The sequence below is a fragment of the Apostichopus japonicus genome, chromosome 21, assembly GCF_037975245.1.
Source record: "Apostichopus japonicus isolate 1M-3 chromosome 21, ASM3797524v1, whole genome shotgun sequence".
NCBI lineage: Eukaryota > Metazoa > Echinodermata > Holothuroidea > Aspidochirotida > Stichopodidae > Apostichopus > Apostichopus japonicus.
Window position 1 is genome coordinate 1,879,980 of NC_092581.1, and position 20,034 is coordinate 1,900,013.

General features: G+C 35.8%; 1 protein-coding gene across 9 annotated transcripts in view; it reads right to left on the minus strand.

Annotated features, from left to right (window-relative positions):
• Nucleotides 1-20,034, minus strand: part of LOC139963286 (syntaxin-binding protein 5-like) — a 96,766-nt gene that overhangs the window by 72,452 nt on the left and 4,280 nt on the right. For all 9 annotated transcript variants that reach the window (XM_071963953.1, XM_071963952.1, XM_071963951.1 and 6 more), the window contains exon 2: nt 18,337-18,434. In XM_071963953.1, the coding sequence (XP_071820054.1) occupies nt 18,337-18,434 (98 nt within the window). The remainder of the gene's footprint in view (nt 1-18,336; nt 18,435-20,034) is intronic.

Genomic DNA, 20,034 nt, shown 5'->3' on the forward strand with positions numbered 1-20,034 from the left:
GATGGAGGGAAACATAGGGACTTTAATAACTTAAATATCGTGTACTTAAAGACAAGGTAATGTAATCACGAAAGAGTTTCAAAATTATGCAGTCATATACAAAAAAAAATGTGTTTTAAGCCAGTCAAGGTACTGTTTTCTCTCTCAACTAAATGATATTTCTCATATTTCATGACTGAATTAGAACAAAAACCATTGTGGAAATTGATACCTTTCACCTATATCTACGTCAACAAGATATACACGTCTGCTACCCTTGCGTGGTAATCTTAAAGTACATGCAAACAATTTAAGGAAATTAAGAACTTAAAGGAGACACAGAACCAACTATCATCTTTGGCTAAAAATGACATTTGCCAAGAAACAACTCCTCCAAAATTAACAGAGCTCTTCGAAAACTCTTGCATCCGTTTAGGAGATATGCGGAGTTTAAAACTTGTGTATGGGAGCTGCCATTTTGGTAAATCAGTGATGTACATTTTGCTACTAAGATCTGAATTTTTTTACTTTCACTTTGTTTTTCTTTCATATTTTCAAAATAAAATGTTGAACTTTGTTGACACTGAAACCAATATCATCACTTGTTCAGGTTGAAAGGTTCAATATTTTAGAGTCACCATTTGTAAACCCCATCTCCTTTACAGAAAAATAAACATAGACAAAAAAACAAACAAAAAAACAAAAACATAGAGAATTGAAGCATATGTGGCTTGACCGTGCCATATTTAGACTTGATCAAGTCTTCAGTCTTATGTGACACATCACATCTGTAATATCTCCCAGATGGAGGAATATGATTGTTCTTAGCTGTTTTGGGAAGTTGTTTGTGATACCACGTAGACCAATGATGATGGTTGCACAGGTTTGTGGTTCCTTTAAAGTAGCTGCCTGTACATAACCTCACTGCCTACCAAGTTCAATAGTCTTAAATGGAGCCACAGACCCAATTAACAATCATTATAATTTATGTATGTGAACGACTACCCCTAACACATTTGAAAAATCCCTGGATTTCATGTGCTGTCACTTGATCATCCCCTAATTTATATAAAGGCCCATAAAGGCTGATAACTTGAAAACATATCCAGGATGACAACGGAGGCTCAGAGCTACTGTACACTTCCTATTTATATATGGGGGTGGGGGGGGGGTTCTGACCAACACTTGCCTGACCCCTCCAACCCCACTCTACCCCTCTCTTCTGTGGAAGGCAATGAGACTAACATTGCAAATATTAAAATTAATAATATCACAGGATATCACAGGATAAATTATATGGGTCATAATATTTGCACAGAAATATTAAAACTTGTGTACAACACCAATCTTAAATTTCCAAAGGTAAACAAGACTATTACGTAGACTAAAAATATCTTCCAAACAATATCCCATGGGTTGTTCAATGCAAAGAATATACATAAGATTGCATGTACAAGGAAAGGGTATATTAAACCCAACACTCTGATGATTTTATCCTAATATGCTTGAAAATTGCTGACCATTTCATATAAGACGACTGCCAGCAGCGCCAGCGGACCAAATCTTCGGGTCATAAGTCTGTCAGGGGAAATCATAAATCATCCATGCCCACAATACGCAGTTGCGTAACAGACAGTTTTGCAGTCAGTCATACTGAATATCCCTGAATCACTAAAAGAAATTAAAAGTATAGAAATATTACTAAATTGATATGATTATAACTATAGCCATGCAAAACTGATTGGAGAAGGAATGATTTGGAACATCAATATCACTCTGTTTTTGCTCACAGGAAACAATAAAAAAAAACATGGTGCAGCGAAAAAGGATCCCACTTCTGACACCGCGTGATCCTGATGCAAGTTTGACCTACAGAGTACGGTATCAATAACAAGATATCAGGTATCTTCCTAGAGGTGACCAAGAAGCGCAACAAACTTCACAAAACTACATGGACCAAAACGAACTAAATTGGAAATACAACTGGACTGGCGAAAAGCCTTTAGAGTATACATATAAATATGCATTTTATGCAAATTTCTTGCAGGTCTACTGTACTGCGAATATTCTTAAGTATGAGGTCCTGTGTCGTGATGTACAGGCTATACAAATGATGCATCTTGTACGGTTCCTGTATGGTAAAACTACTACGTAATTTTTCAATTATTCAACTCTTGGGTCGAATTATAACCGGGGGGGAGGGAGGGGGGGGAGTGAGGTAGCTACAGTGTCAGCTAGCTTAACAAGATACAAGCTGTAAATGTTCATAATTTCTTAACTTTCAATCTTCTATATCTAGCCTAAATTTGTTGATGCATTTTCTGATAGACAAGTTTCCAGAATTTGTTTTAAACCAACCTTGCACTGCTAGTTATTGTCAACTCAAAATTGTATTCTTCATGAGGCATTGAAGGTTTCGAAGGTTAAATTGCTACAATACAAAAACGGCTCCTTACAAGATGGAGGGAGAGAAAGTACTGCATTACTATTTCTTTCGGTTGAACAGTACATCAAATTTACCAATTTGCTGCTCCTCTTCCCCCTCCCCCCCCCCCCCCAACAAAGAAAAAACAAGAAGAAGAAAATTTAAAAAAGTGAATAACAAAAACAACCAAAAGCGAACAAAAAAAAAATGAAACTTTTTGAACCTCTCCAACAAAGTATCCCGTCAATAGCTTTATAATTAACTTCTACATTTGACAACAGGTTCACTTTGGTGAATTCCCTTTGAAGCCGACTACTCTGTAGTTTCTCTTGTCTTCTTGACCACACAAGTAATAATTTTTTTCAACTTTTTATTGCCCAGTGTTTGCTTGACATTCACAAGGGACTAGCCTTCCTCCCTCTCCACCTCAGCCTCTCTCTCTCTCTGTTGGTTGTTGCTAGTTTCTTTTGAATGTACGTCATCGCTATAATGACATCTGTCTGGGTTCATTCCGAGAGGTACCGTTTGATTTTTGTGGAAAATTCTGCCGAACCGCACTGTAAGGCAGCGCGGGGAAGAAGACTCTTCGTATCCAAGACTCTTCGTATCTCTGACGAGAGGAGGAATGGAAACTAACCGTAGTAGGACTTGTTAATGAAGTTCGTTACACAACTTTTGCATATTGACATTTTACGGCAAACTTAAACTCTTCTCGCAGCTCCTCTCTTAACCGTTGCCTGGTTTCCTACTTCAACCACGTTTCACTCCCAAAAAAAATAAATAAAAAAGAAGAGAAGAAAAAATAAGGTCATAGAATCAATACCACCGATCTTCTAATCATACACACCACATTTGCAAAATAAGGTCACAGGAAAATTGGAACAATGTAAACAATCAGAAGCTTTATGATACACATCTCGAAAATTTGGCAAGGTATCGATTCATCGGAGAATATATGAAATTGAGGAATGCCGAGATTGATGCACTACAATTGTGATAGGCTGCAGGCGATGTTTTGGTATACAGTACAGTGTTGCTTATCGTAACAATTAATGGTCTCAAAACAAGTTAGGGATCGCTTGTATGTATATATATACAGGCCTCGAAATCTTAATGATGGCTTACATATCAGTGGAATTTCACCATTGGAGCACAAAAGTATAGAAATGAAAAGAGAAAACAAGTACAGCTGTACATTTTTTAACCAGTAGACGTTAAGAATATAAACGCATCATCGGTGAATGGGTGACAATCGTTCAGTCAATAAAGATTGGCATGGCATGCCTTCCTAACGAAAGCCCCATATTACTACTACTTAAGTATTATTGGCAAATATTATTGGGGCACTGCATGCTCCCCAAAGCAAGTACACAGTAACTGCTATATATTTGCGTATTTTGTAATTTGGGAAAATGTCTGTGGGAACTTGCAATGATTTTTGGCCACGAGAATTTCTGAACATGAGTGTCCATTTTGGGACCTACAGTACTAGCATATTTATAAGCAACAATATGGAATGATATTCTAGGATATTGTGCTGTTATTTATATGATATGTTATGTAAAAAAATGGATACATTTGGGTTGATGATTACAATGTTTAGAACAATGGATTAGTAACATTATGCAGGCTATACTGGGGGACTAGAAACACATCATAATCAATTAAGCCTTAAAGGAGCAATCCTGAGATTTAGCACTTAGTTTACAGCTCAATATACAGTATCTGAAAAACCAGAATAGATATGTGTAAAACATTTCCAACACCCAATAATTTATCTTGGGCTATGACATGTACCAAGACTAACATTCTGCCTAAAGTTACCCTTACACGAAGAGCAGGCAGCCAGGGCAACAATACAACTTTCTCTAAAACTTCCTGTTAAAACCTGTTTTAGTACTTTTTCTTGCTATATGATATTATCATTTAACAAAAATACATTTTAACCATATTTTATGAAATCACTCTACATATCAATCACTACATGAACAATAAAAAAAAAAAAAATAGCTTTTGACATCCAGCTTGGGATTACATAGTGCATTGTTACGACTCACAATTTATACTTTTTCACATGCATGCCAGATCTAAAATAAATAGCAACAATGTTTTCTTCCTGTTACGCTCTGACGACGTAAACATACAATAAACAACTCTCGCTATAAAGTCTTTGATCTTTCACGATTCTGCTTTTACCCCGACGAAAGAGACATAATAAAACTAACAAGTCCCCCATAATGCACCTCTCCTAAATTTAAAAGTCTTTTATAGTATACAGTATGTACGCTTTCATGTGCACCTAATCTTCCAATTCCTCTCGGTAATATTGTCCTATTTGCTTACAAAACTAAAGTGGACTGTTTGTCTCCTCCTCGAACCCCTGACCTTTTCTTGACTTAATAAAGGGCCATTTCGGAGGCAGAGTCGTTCTTAAAATTTTCCGCACCGCTAGGTCAAAACTTCGTCCTGACAGCGTGTCTGTTCACGATATATATGTGAAGTTTTTTCCTTAAAGCTTAGGGGAATGCTTATGACTGCATCTGGCAGGGCTGCATGTTAGTGCGTGTATGCATCATAGTGGCAATTAAGATGAATATTTCTTTTTTGTATTCAGAATTTTAATTTAGACAAGTAAATGTTGTCATATATGCTAATTAGTGGAAGCATGTGCTACACAGAATTAACTTCCATTTACTGCTAAAATGCAGCCCAATATTCAGAAAGTTACTTTTCTATCACTTTTCAAGCTGCTATATGTATGCAATTTTTACTTTAGGGGGGGGGGGGGGAAGGGGGGAGAGGATGGGGTATTAAAGACTACCAAAATATATCCTTCAGCATTCTTCTTCCAATGTTGTCATTTAAACATGCAGAGGTATATTTCTTACCTATATTATCTGCATAAGAATATACACAAAAGCATAGATCTGTAATAAATTTTATTGCCAAAGGTTTCTGTGACTTAAATCATGAAGTAAATATCTATATACATATATATATATATATATGTATATATATAGATATATATATTTTGTCCACCTAAAGTACTACTGTTAATATTAAGCCTTACCCTTCAAATTCAATTAGCATTTCTCAATCCATTTCAATATTTGATCCCTGTAAATACCTTCAGCTTTACATAACCTCTTTTCGTTTACCCTCAAATCTCGTAACCCCCAACCACCCCCCCCCCCCCCCCACGAGCCAAAAGAAGGTATTTTACAAGCTCCCATCAGCAACGACGTTCTCTCACGGTAACCAGTGCATATGAATTCGATCCAAGAAGCACAAGATACCCTTTCCTAACGGTCTGCTGTTTAGATACCAAATCCCTTGCTAAATTAAGCCTGTTCCCTATGGAAAACTACAGGCTATATGATTCTATGTAACCTCTGGAAAATGCATGCTGCATCAACTTCAATGTAGCCCTTGGACTCTTCTCTCTCCATCAAGGTTGCCGATATTAACTTGAAGATACTTTTAATGTGAAGGAAGGTATTAATAGAAATAAAAAAATGAAAAAAAAACTTTACAAAAAATCTGTTATGCATGCTCAATCGGTACACAGATGATGGAGAATATCGAACCCCGGATATAAATGCTGGTATTATTAATAAAGATAAATTAATAACAAATAAAATAAGCTTAAAGCTACTGTATAGCAAAGCAAAGTAGATTTCAATGCCCAAGGCTGTGAATATTGTCTGATTCTGTTTCCCTTTTGTTTTCAAAGGGTCGGCCCTCATCAATTTTTTCTTCTTCTTTATACTCACTGGATAAATTATACAGAATATAAAAAGTTGTCATTAGATGCTAGTATTAATTAGCTAGCAATTCCAAAATAGGTTTTAGAGAGTGTGTTAGTTTGATCAATTGTGGTCCTTATTCTGAGAAATGCTTGGCAGGTTTGGAAAATTGCCAACCAACTCAGACCAGTTGCTTCCAAGTAGCATAAATAAACTGGATAACAGTTTGTAATATGTGTGCATCCAGAGAATAGGGTTCAACAAGCCTTTCTTAAGAAAACCCTCCCTAGCTCCTTCCCCCAAAATCAGCATCACACATCTCAATCCACTCTCTTCATTTAAATAATACTGCTCTCTAGATTATTCTATCTATTTCCCTTGCCAGCAATAATCCTAAATTTCGACTCAATTCACTTGAATTATTCAACAAAATGACCATTTCTTCACACCATTTCTAAAACACATCAATTTGTTCAACCATTTTCTTTTTCTCAAAACGACTTTTTCGCCACCTTCGCAAAGATTTTTTGCCTGACCAGTTGCAGTGAGCAATCCGGCAGTACTCCAATTTCCCAGCAACCGAGTACTCTCAAAATTTAAGCTACTGTACCTTACAATGGCCTCTGTGTTAAAAAAAAAAAGAAGATATCCAGTGAATTATTCACAAAACTAAAGACTGAAACTTCTGGCATAGAAATCCTACCCCACCCCTAGAGAATACAAAGCCCTTCCAGAAATGGAAGAAAAAAAGCCAAAAATATAAAATAAATAAAAATAGCACCCATATGATGATATGAACTTGATATTCTTGAATGTCAACACATTACTCAGATCACAAGTTACCTTTTCATGTCACAGAATGTACGAATAAATGTATATCTTTGTTTAGTGGGGTTATTTCCAATGTTCTACTGGCTGACCGAGTGATTGTCCGCAATCGTGGATGAAGTTGACAAAATTGATAGAAAAGTTTGGAAAAATGTAAAAAAAAAAAAAAAAATTTTAAAGAAAAATATTTATGGGTTTCATAGCATGGTTATTTCTGGTTTCCTTTCACAGTTTGTCCTTAATTTCGAAATTATATCTGGCAAATTATTGACCCAATGCAGGCTTGGGAAACATGCAACCAAATTATATCCAGGGAATCATTTATCCAGTACAGAACCTCATAGTGCTATAGACAAAATAATCATGTTGCTGTTCAAGTGTAAAGATGTATATCAGTTTTCTACGTGAACAGGAACTATAGTATTCAGTGACAGAAAAACTTCAGAGCATTTGAAAAGTGTTACACAAAATTTGAGTTCCAAATTATGCCCTGGTGATATCTATAGATAACACAAGTGTTAATATGGGGATTATCTGAGGTTCTGAAGTGCTGACTGGCTAATTTGAAGATTGTTACACCAAATTTTAAATGTGTTTCACCTCTTAGCGTCTAGTCACAGAAAAATACAGGTACCTTTTTTTTATGCAGTTGGCAAAGTTAATGTCAGTGAAATCCACTACCATTTAGCTGGTAGATGACTCCAACTTAGAGGCATACTATATATGTTTCCATAAGTTACCAAAGTTTATGATGCATTTTAAATTGTAGTGCAAAATAACATTGTTGGCATTTCAACATTTCGGTACTGTAAGCTCCTTTAAAGCAGCAGCATTCAGTGCTATGTTTGATTCAGTATCAGGTATCACATCAACGCATTTTGTATTCAGTTTCAGGAATCACATCATCAATGCATTTTGTATTCAGTTTCAGGAATCACATCACCAACGCATTCATTGCTATGTTGGATTCAGTTTCAGGAATTACATCATCGATGCATTTTGTATTCAGTTTTCAGAAATCACATCATCAACAGATTTTGTATTCAGTTTCAGGAATCACATCATCAATGCATTTTGTACTCAGTTTCAGGAATCACATAATCAACCTGTTTTGTATTCAGTTTCAGGAATCACATCATCAACGCATTTTGTATTCAGTTTTCAGGAATTTCATCATCAATGCATTTTGTATTCAGCTTCAGGAATCACATCATCAACGCATTGTGTATTCAGTTTCAGAAATCACACCATCAACGCACTTTGTATTCAGTTTCAGGAATCACATCATCAACCCATTTTGTATTCAGTTTCAGAAATCACATCATCAACCCATTTTGTATTCAGTTTCAGGAATCACATCACCAACGCATTTTGTATTCAGTTTCAGGAATCACATCACCAACGCATTTTGTATTCAGTTTCAGGAATCACATCATCAACCCATTTTGCATTCAGTTTCTGGAATCAAATCATCCAAGCATTCAGTGTTACCCTGGATTCAGTTTTAGGAATCACATCATCAAAGATCGAAGCATATTTAGCACAACACAGCTCTTAAATTTCAAGTAAACTTTAAACTTGTTAAGTCAACTATGATCGCAAAAAAGAGGGATGCTCCTTTAAAGTATCTACAAGATTCATGATCAGAGACCTAAGTACTGTCCATTACAGTGACTTACCGAACAGGAATATATAAGCTAAGCTACTAAGTTTTACCCAAACTGCTGGAAATGCTAATGTTTTCTCCTTTTGAAAGGTCATAATGAAGCTAAATTAAGTTTAATGTAAACAATTAATTACCACTCCTTATTACAATATTCAATTAAACTAATTAAGCTACAGTATGACTACAACTGATACTATTTACAATTCCAAAAGGATAACCTTTTAAAATTTGAACAGATCCAGCCAAACATGTACTCTGCAAATGGCAAACCTGATAAAGATCAACAATTTACACACACACTTAAACTGTCTGAGCAACAATACAGGAGTACTAAAATATATATAAAAAATATATATATATATATGTATGTATATATGTATATATGTATATATATATATATATATATACATATACATATATAGTGATGCACTTTAGCCGTCCGTCCGTGTACGCAGTAAATTGCAACGACTCATTAAAATTCATCATCCAGCTAACAAACAAAATGCTCCAATTTGTCATATGGTACACTTGGGCTCATTGAACATATATCTGTACGCTGAGGAAATTCTCCCCATGGCAAAGAGGTGCATATTAAATTTCATTTTTGAAGGGCATATATATACAGTATGGTGATCTTTGGAGGGAATTATCACTATAATGTTCCATGCTACAGTGGGTTGTATATACATACGGTGCATATCTCAGGCAGAAGATATTGTACTACATATGCACAGTAGATGAACATTTGAACTCCCACTGTTGGAAGTCTTATACATATCACATATATGTCTTTGCTATTTTTATTAGTTTTAGATGTCACGTAAAAGCTGCATGGGTTTGATTAAATCTCTCCCTGCAGTGTATGCAAAATTGTTACAATTGAGTATGTATAGCCACTGTATTTTGTACTAGGCTGTATTGTTATTTAATGTATAGGCCAAATATAATCTTCCTTGACTTTAACAAAGACATGCTTCAAACCATGGTAAGTATCTTACAGTGGTCATAAACATCTATATACCTGTAATTCAACACTAGATGCGTACAAAACAATATTATGTCACATGTACCTCACTATGTATACAAAGCACATAGCTTACCCAAGTTGCATTAGATTGCATAAGAAGATGGGGAAATATTCTGTAATGTTGTCATAAAAGTCTTTAATGAATAAAGGCTAAATACAGCCTAATTTCACCCTTGTTTGGTATGGAAGATCTCTAACATAACATTTCTGTTGGATATAGTTTGACAATTAAATGCACTATTTTATTTGAGGAATTTAAATCTGGAAGAACAGGATTGCTCTTAAATGTTAGTTCTGAAAATCATTTCAATGCTTCGACATACAGTATCACAATGGCGACACATGACACAATTTTGACCTGGAGATTAGAGATGTATGACCTTTGACCTCTTGCTCTTCTATGTCCAAACAATCTTCAGCAGCTTGATATTAGACATATTATAGACATATATTAACATAAACCTCATACCTGCTACTATGCTAAAATGTTTGAGAAGAACAAGAGATACCTGAAAAAATCTGCAGCGTCTGCAAACTCTTTTCTCATGTCGGTACCCCTGTGCCTCCAGCTGGTAAAAGTGTGCCCCTTTACTCCCGCTCTGCCCTCCCTCCACTCCCAATTAGAACTACCCTGCTATACCTCAGGGAGCAGTGGATTATATAGCAATTACTTCCATCATCAACTTCAAAAAATCAAAGGGGAATTTACAGACTGCGATTGCATCCCACAACTTCTTATGCACAGTGCACAATGATAGATGTATTTTTAACCTAAAATGTTCATGCATATTATACTGTACTACCATAACACATGTGACTGAAACAAACATAGACCGTATTGTGTACAATACAAACATATCATATTTCCAATGCTCAGCTCTGCATAATTTTGATATTAAAGCTTCCGAGTAGGCTAGAGCGCCCAATTTAACAATACGATCAATTAGAATACAAATGCAGTGTAAAATGCAATTGTTTTTTTCGTTCCTTATTTGAAGCTGAAAGGAACATTGGTATTAAAGACGTCCGTCCGTACACACAATGCAGAATCAATTTGGAATGGATTCTGTTTATCATGAATAATGAGATTGTTTTGCAATATATTGTCTGCTTCACCTGCTATAAAGTTAACAAACAATACTGATCCATACACACCTGGATGTGTGTATGTACTATATACACTATTCAGGCTGGTTCTATTAAACATGGTTAATTATATACAAGCAAGCGAGCGGGCAAACCACTGTACGCCGTACAGCAGCTTGCTAAAGTGGCTGCAGATCAGAAAATAATCGATAATGGAAAGGAACACACACACACATAAGATGCAAGCATGTAAACAACATACACTAATGCCTTCAGAGCGTGCTCGAGTCCTATTAGTACATAATTATATTCAGTGCCTTGCTAATTTGCCTCTTCTCCTAAATGCCAACTGGGTTCAAACCTAAAACGAAGCTACATCCCCCTCCCCCCCCCCCCCCTAACAAAAGAAGAAGAAAAAGGAAAGGTAAAAAAAGACGGATTGAGTATTCCCTTAAAACTAAAAAACGATAAAAGTATAAAAAAATTCACGATGAGATTCAATTTCAAACTTGTCTTTTTCTATTCTTCACAAGATGGAGAAAAAGAAGACGAAAAAAGCAAGACAGTCCCAGAAAAAAAAAAAAAAAAAATGAAAAAAAAAAAAGAGGGAAGGAAAAATCTGTAGGCTGTTTGATGGTGAGTTCTTGGCTATAACCACTTGATTTTAGTCAACTGCGACGTATGTTCTGCATACATGTATGTGTATGCATACAAGTGTGAAGTCTGTTGTATTTGAAAGGCCTGCAAGAGCCCCCCGGGGACTTGGGAAATATGATAGACGAAAGGCTTGAAGTCAAATCTACGTACGTGGCATTTGCATTGCAAGGGAAAGTCAACACGGCATGCATAGGGATGCAAACACTCGACCGACTGGAGTGGGTGAATTTCTGGAGCCATGTCAATAATTTAATTGAGTTCATTATTATTCAGCTTAGCTGTTTTTTAGGGAAACGTTATAGGAGACTCCAGTGTGCTAAATACATAATATTTCTCTCATCAATTGAGAATATATATACATAGTCCTTTGATGCTGGTTACTCGTTGGAAACGTTCGCCTCTTTATACATACGGTATTACCAACAAATTAATTAACCTCTTCCCTCTTCCAGATCAGTGTTCCACAACTATTTCCATTACTCCTACCCCTAAGAAATTGACACCCCTTCCCTCCCCCCCCCAAAGGGGCTTTACACTTTGTCAGCTGACGATATGAATGCTTTGCACATTAAGAAAGGGGGGGGGGGGGGTTTGCTGGGGCATATTCTTTCAGGAAATTTGATGTTTATTACCTATTATAGCTATTCACACCTTGGAGTCCTGCCTCAGCCGGACCTGGGGGTGAATGACCGAGGTTAAGAAACCTTCCCTAATCTAGATACTTGTTCTATCTCCTATCATATGTTTACTTGCTTTCCATACATAAACTGAATATCCATGATAGAAGGTTTATGTAGAGCAACACTAAGTTAACATTTAGTCATCGACATATAACATGCCTCATTAAATTCTGATCTAAAACCTATGTTTTTGATTAATCCATTAATATCTACCAGGACACAAACCCTTTTCCCATTTTACCCAAAATTTGCTACTTTTTGTCAACCAATTTAGTCTGTAGATATACACAAAAACTATACACTACTAGTTGAAATTTTAAGTTACGTAACTGCAGAATCACTTCGGGGTGATGTCAGGCACAACAAAGCTTTTTTGTGATATTGTTGTAGATAGATAAAAACCGCATATATGCTAAATTAATTCCAGGTTGTATTTCTGTACAACTGTTTAATTTTGTGAGAAATGAGTACACCATAAACAGATGAGATTCCTCAGTTAACATGGCTGGACTATATTAAAACTAACACATGCATTGATCCCCCCTCCAACTCCCCCCCCCCCATTGGTAGGTTTCCTCAAATGCAACAAAACCCTCAATGTGAAAATATAACACTTTTGTGACCTCTAATGACATATTTACAATGCATGAATTAATAATTACAAATTAGTCAAGGACAAAATGGTGTTGAAATGCAATCCAAAGGTGATCTGTTGTTTATTCAAAGTTAATAAAGAACGTGTTGGTTCAGTTGTTGTTGGTTGAATCACACACACACACAGACTGAAGACTTTGATCAAGACTAAATATGACATCATTGAGCCACATGTGCTTCAATTTTATAGGTTTTTTCGTTATTACAAAATTTTGTTTTCTGCAATCGAGATTGGGTTTTTTGCCAAATCTAGGTCTAAAATATTGAACCTTTTAACATGACATAATGATGGCATGGAAAATCAGTGGCAAGACGGTTGACATTTTACCTCAAAAAATATTAAAAGACAAAGAGAAGATAAAAAGATTTCCGATTCTAGCGGCACTATGACATCACAGATTTACAAATGACAGCTACAAGAAAAAAAATTAGACTAGGATATCTCCAAAGCAGAAAAATGATTTTTCTTAGCTGTTTTGGTGGAGTTTGTTCTTTTGCATATTTCTCCGTTCGGCTACTGTAAGATGATGGTTGGACCGTTTGTGTCTTTAATATTTCATTCCCTGCGTAAAACATGGCAGAATAACTCCTTTTGATTAAACATTTTTTGACCCTGGTTTAAACCCATTTATACTGTCTCGTTTGGTCACATTTTGACCCTGGTATAACACTTAAGACTTTTCGGTCAAACTTTCGTAACCTGACTAAATTTCTAGGTTGTTTACCAATTTCTTGTTGACTGTAATTACCTCATAAAGATAATCCCCTAAATTTTATAATTATATTAAAGATAATTAATATAATTTCATTAGCCGACATCTATTTTAAACCCCCAACACCCACAATAAAAATAGCATTTTACAATAATTTCAAAGGATGAAAATTAATATTATTCAGTAAACCAACTTGACAGAATAAATCAGTTTACACCCTCTTCAATTTTCCACATGCAGTACCCGCGTACTCGTCAATAACGACCAAAGCACAGACTGAACATCACAGCACTATAAGCGCTGCCTACACACCCTGTCACTTTGACCGATGTAAAATGTTTACAGCCGCGACCAAATGACAAATCAATTGGAGAAACCCGTTTAGTATTTCACAAATTTATGCAAACTGACAGCGGCAAATTGAACAACAACAAAAAATGCCTGATAATTCACCATCCAGAAAAACCTTTCCCATCCCATTGTCATTAATGAATGGCCAAAAATTTTCTTCCTCTACGACGACGTCGACAAACCTAATGAAAAAAAAAAACCGAAAAAAAAATTGACCTGAGTGAGCGCGCGAGTGTTCATTCCCGCGCAGTGGACACAGTAAAAAAACCCATGCACTCTGTCTGTAAATTAAAAAATTCTACATGTGTTGAGGAGATCTTTCCTTCCCGGTTAGACCTACGCTACGAAGCCGCGGTGACGTCGTCGCAAGCATATGTTAGTTACGAGGCAGTTTAGGCTAGACGGCAGTGTTAATGGGCACCCACATGTATACATGGCTAAAGGGAGAGAGAAAGATAGAAAAAAAGGAAGAAAGAAAGAAAAAATAAGAAGGAAAGAGAAAAAAGAATTTCCAGGGGTTGATCATACACAACTACAAAACACGTCAAGGTCACCTGTTCTTGATGAAACTGGAGTTTGGCTGGAAAACTGTAATGAGCATCATCATATCAGATTGTCATTTTCCCCACTTGATGAGGTTTGGAGTTGCCAACCTTCGAGAGAGCGGCAGGCCGACTGGAAGGTGTGTCGAGTGGAATGTCCACAGGATCTTAATGATCTTTCACAGGATAAGGATGGTGAGGTGTTAGCTTGATTTTGACTTTTTATCAGCATGTTGCTAAAAAAAGATGGTTTAGCGAGGAAGCGAGCATTGATTGTATGTGTCTACGGTTGGTTTTGACAAGCGAGTGATATCAAGGACTTGTTTGATTATGTTGATGAGATGCTGGTCTTTGCACAGGACAGACTAGTTTTACAGTCTCAGAATATGTCAGTGAAATCAGCTATATCCTGATATCTATGTACACATGGTTACATCTTTATATGTTTACTGTATGCATCAAGATCATTTCCAATTCAGGGAATAACTGAATTTCGATTCGTATCGCAAAATGCCATCCAAACCTTGGTCAATTTACATCACAAAATAAATATATGCAAATGATGTGCAAACAGGTTATTAGGCTTTAAGGTAGATGGGAATGTGCTTTAAGGAGAGTTAAGACGGGTAAGTAAATTAGCAAATTTTGCACACAGAACCCTACAGTAGATGTTATCCAATATTTTTATAATGAAAAAAACAAACACTTTAATCCACAAAATTGCCACGTGTCAAAATGTAAACATGGCATTATACCCTGCAGTTCATGGTGTATATAGCACATGTATGTATACAGTAATGGATGAACAACACAAGCAGTTTAAATACGGCCCAAATCAAAACACCACATCCATGCTTTCAGACACATTCAGTCCACAAGTCACATGTGGTAATTTTACATCTCATTAAAATGCAGAATTATCTTCTATTCAGAGCAAAAATTGCCCTGCATTTTAAAGAAAGGTCAAAGGTCACTGAAAAATAATCACTTCTTTTTGCAAACGCATCCATAGAAACCAAATTGCACTGTTGTTGGTTAATTTATATACTTCTTGCAACATCTGTTGTAGAAACGAGAGGATTAAGATAATGACAAAAGCCATGTTACTAAGGTGTGTGTAAAACAAATTCTACAATTATTCATATATTTCCAGAAAATTTTTTCATGAAACTCCACCAGCAGATTATACAGTAATCAATGTTCATTTAGGGAGGGGAAGTAAAATGGGAAGCGTTAAAAGCTGTGTGGAATCAAACTCAGAAAATCCATTTCATAAATGTCCGGATTTGAAATCTCAGAGTAAAATCTGGATCTCGAACATTTTCTGTATGCAATCTCCTATTTGACGCAATGCTCTCCGTGTTCTACTCGCACCGAAATTTCGATCCAGGCCTGGCATCCTGTCAACAGGCCCAGAGCGTTACCATGGAAACCATAAAGTAAACATCAAAATCTACGAACTACGTACACATGTGGAGATACAACTGACACGCTGAAAGATATGATTCATCTGCGTTAGATTGACTGATTTGCAGAAATCGTGACACTTACGATGGGTTTGCGGCGGAAAGTTCATTCCTCTTGTTTAGACTATAAAAAAATAAAAAAATACAGTTGTTCCTTCTTCTGGGTTATGCTCTGACTGAGTTATCGGTTGACAGATGTATATATCTGGCATGTTAAATTCAGCTGGATGGCAGTTTCAAAGAATTCAAACGTTTACTCCTCGTATAAACGCAAAAAAAAGTTGTTTACTTCCTTAACGATCAGGCAAACAGCCGAGGATGACGTCATACTCTGAGGACGATACGATTATATTGTAAACAGCAGAATTCTGTTAAATAAAATAAAATACACACAAAGTATGTGAGTATTATTATTATGAAAAAAAAAAAAAATTACAGTTCCTTTCCATCAAAATCTACTGTGTTCTAATGTACTTAATCAGGATTCCAATGAAATGCTTGTTTTCTTGTTTTGTTTCGATCCAAAGGTTACTATATATATTTCTTTGGTTCAAAAGTAAGCCATCACTACTAATATGAACAGCAATAAAGTAGATGGAAAGTAAAACTATAAAAAAAAAAACTGAGGGGCTTGTCGAAGAATTCACTCCCTTAAAAACTGGAGAAAAAAAAGTCAAATCAGAAATATATACAAAAAACAATGAACAGAAGAATTAAAGAATTTAAGTCAACAAAGCAAACCTAAAATTATTCAAATTATTTTACATGTCAAAAAACAGTTTAATTGAAACTGCTGAAAAAAAAACTACCTATACTATATATGTTTCTATCATAGAGTCTGTTTTAACTTACAAGTGCACACAGGCAGCTTACTTTATACATTTGTCACTACCATTGATGCATGTCTAATTTGCAGACCTCATTATATTACAAGCAAAGCAAATATCCCTCAGACTTTTCATGTTATGACCTTTGACCTTTTAACTGACTGCATACTTCTGGTTTTTCAACCTGTTGTATCTAAGTCAATACAGAGTGTGTAAATAAAATGAGGGGAGTGGTACAGTAAATTGGAAATATAAGCACAGTAGACCTGTAGAGTAAACAGTCCAGACTAAGCCCAGTACTACATACATACTGTACTAGTTGTAGCATATGTTCACAGCCCTGTAGGCAAGATTGAGTTTACAGTAAGAACTGTTCGATCTGTACAACGTCAATGTGACAGATACTATCTCCATAACTGCATGGTTAACACTCTCCACCACACCAGTTCTACGGTAGTTCAGGATTTAATTATCCACTTAAATTAATATCCAATGACAGTTTTGTTTATTTTTCTGCATTGTTTGTAGCCAATTTCTCCATTTTTTACTAATTTTTTTTTTTTTACTAAAGTATGTACAGAGGTTTCTTTATGAGGAAAATTAAGAAATAAAGTAACTTTTTTTTTTTTTTGGTAACAGCGTAACACAAGTTAGCAATACTGTCGCAAAATGCATTGTAAATTGACTGAACTAGCTACAGTACTAGAGTATCTTCTGTCCCTAAGGTTGTGGGGAGACAGGTAAGCGAGGAGCAAAGATTAAATTTGTCTAACGTTCCAAGCCAGGACCACCTCCCCCAACCTCCTCCCATTTCTCACAGTAGGTAAAATAAGAAATATCACACAGACAGACTGAGTATTCAACTTCAACTTGAATCATGAAACGTTGTCCTGTTATATACTGTAGTTGTCTGCAACAGCAGATCAATGCTTAAACTTGAACAAAATCACAAAAAAAAGGTTGTCATGTTTACCATTTGTCTCCTCCCATTAATCAAATTGATGCCTTTCAATTTGATTAAACAATGGGTGTGAAAAAATAGATAAACAAAGAACTCAGCATATATATTATTAATATGATGGCAGGACAGGACAGGACACAGGGGAAGTAAAAATAATAAAAACATAAAAATTGAAGAAACTCATGACTTACTATTTAATTAACCCTTAAGTAGATAAACAGATATATTTCAGGGAAATTGCATTTAGTAAAAGAAAACAAGGGTGATATTGTTCAACAAAAATGAAAGAGCTTTTAAACTTTCTTTCGGTTAAAGTAAATTTGTACTTGTGTCCTGGCCAAAATTGTCCAATATACAACAATTAAATTAGCATAAATAGCTCTGATTCCTATAGTGTGTGCAGAGCCGTAATGATATTCCTAGGCACGTGATTACAAACCAAAATCTGGTCACTGTATTTAAACATGCAAACACTACTTCTGAAACATAGTTCAGGTCAAAAACCAAAGTTCTACAGAAATGTGAACAAGTAACCTGGAGAGAGAATGAAAGGAGGGTCACATTGGCATCGACCGAATTTGCAACACACTGCACCTGAGAGCAGGAGCTGAAAGTAAGCCCTATATGCACCCCTTCCCTCATCCCCCTTGGCCCCTTCCCTCATGCCCTATCCTTGCGACGTGAATGGAACAAACATGATTACATGTACAGCAGAGTGAAAAGGATACATCCTCAACGATCCATTCTTTGATCCAATAGCTAAGATGTTCTGAACCGGATCATATGCAAGAGCAGTGGGCTCGAAAGGGAATCCATGGCGAACAACCTGTGAACCGAAAGAAAAGATCAAATGACCTGTTAACATTGTTTCATCATAGGTAACATGGTTATAATATCACTGCTTTATTGCAAAGAACTTTTAAATGCATGTATGTACTATACATATCTCAATGATAGTAAATGATAGGCATTACAAACTGTCTTTGATCTAGATACAGTTATAAAGGTATTAAAGTATAATTTTATAGCTTTTGCTCGATTTTGTTGGCAAATATTTAATTACTAGGTAGTCAAGTTACTCACATAACGGTCACTCATTAATGAACCGAGTCTTCATGAAGCATATAAGTATCAACGCTCAATTGCATTTTCCCTCACTCAGGCATTCAATACAGTATCAAACCATTAAGTTCTAATGGACCCCCATGATCGATATAACAGATGACAAAATATAATTTGGGGGGGAATTGCACTCCTGTAAAATATAATATTATGAAATCCTTAGCAATTCTTAGCATAAATTTAGACACAAGGAATTGAATGGTGCCCTTTCTACTCTACATGAAAATTAATGAATCATCCTGGGTTTTATAACTGTTATTCATTTGCACACCTTTTACTGCTATAGGACTAATATAACATACGTTAATATATATATTTTATTGGTATATTTCATTCATAGTTGAGTATGGTATGTTATCTGTACACGCACAGTTCTTCCAGTATGTGACAAATTCAATAAAATATTTAGTTTCATTGTTTTGTTTTGTTTAGTTTTGTTTACTTGAGTCTCACAAAATTTACCATCATACATAACTTATGATACTGTAACAAGATTGAAATTGGTAAAGCTATAAAAGACAGTTACCATCTATTTCTTAATTCCCCCCCCCCCCCCCCTCTAGAGCTCTTTTACTGAATGAAAGTTCATGAAGCCAGTACAGTACGTATATATGTAATGACTTCAACTGGTGTACCCAGAGACACTTATTCAGGTAGAATTCATGAACAAATCATACAACTTTATAACTTTTGTCTTCCACTACACTGTACTCACGTCCAAAATACCTGCACATAGTATAGTAGCTGTGGGATTTAGGGATCGAAAAGCATCGATTTTCCTTTAAAAAAACTATAAAAAAAATCAAATAGCTGCAATTACAGCTGACACTGATTTGAAGAGTGACAGGTCACTGATTTGAAGAGTGACAGGTCACTGATTTGAAGAGTGACAGGTCACTGTTTTTACCGTGACACTACCAAAGAAGAAACACAGGGAAACAACATATAGTTTCATATGGTACAGCATGCAGGGTTGATACATCAGTTTGCTATGTACGGTAGTGACACCTCCATTATATAAACAGTACAGTACTTAACATTTAACACAGTTTCATGATGGAACTTACAACTACCTGACACGCTCATACTGTGCTACAGAAGCCCAGGAATATCTATCTGTAACCTTAAACTGCCCGGAATAATTTAGTGACATTCAAATATAGTGTAGCATTTCCAAATTGCATCTCATTGATTAGTACCATAGTTCCTGCGTAGAACACTGTTATACTTTGTATCTTTACACTTGTACAGTGCAACTTGACCATTCTGTAGTGTATATAGCATTTTGCAATCATGCAATACTG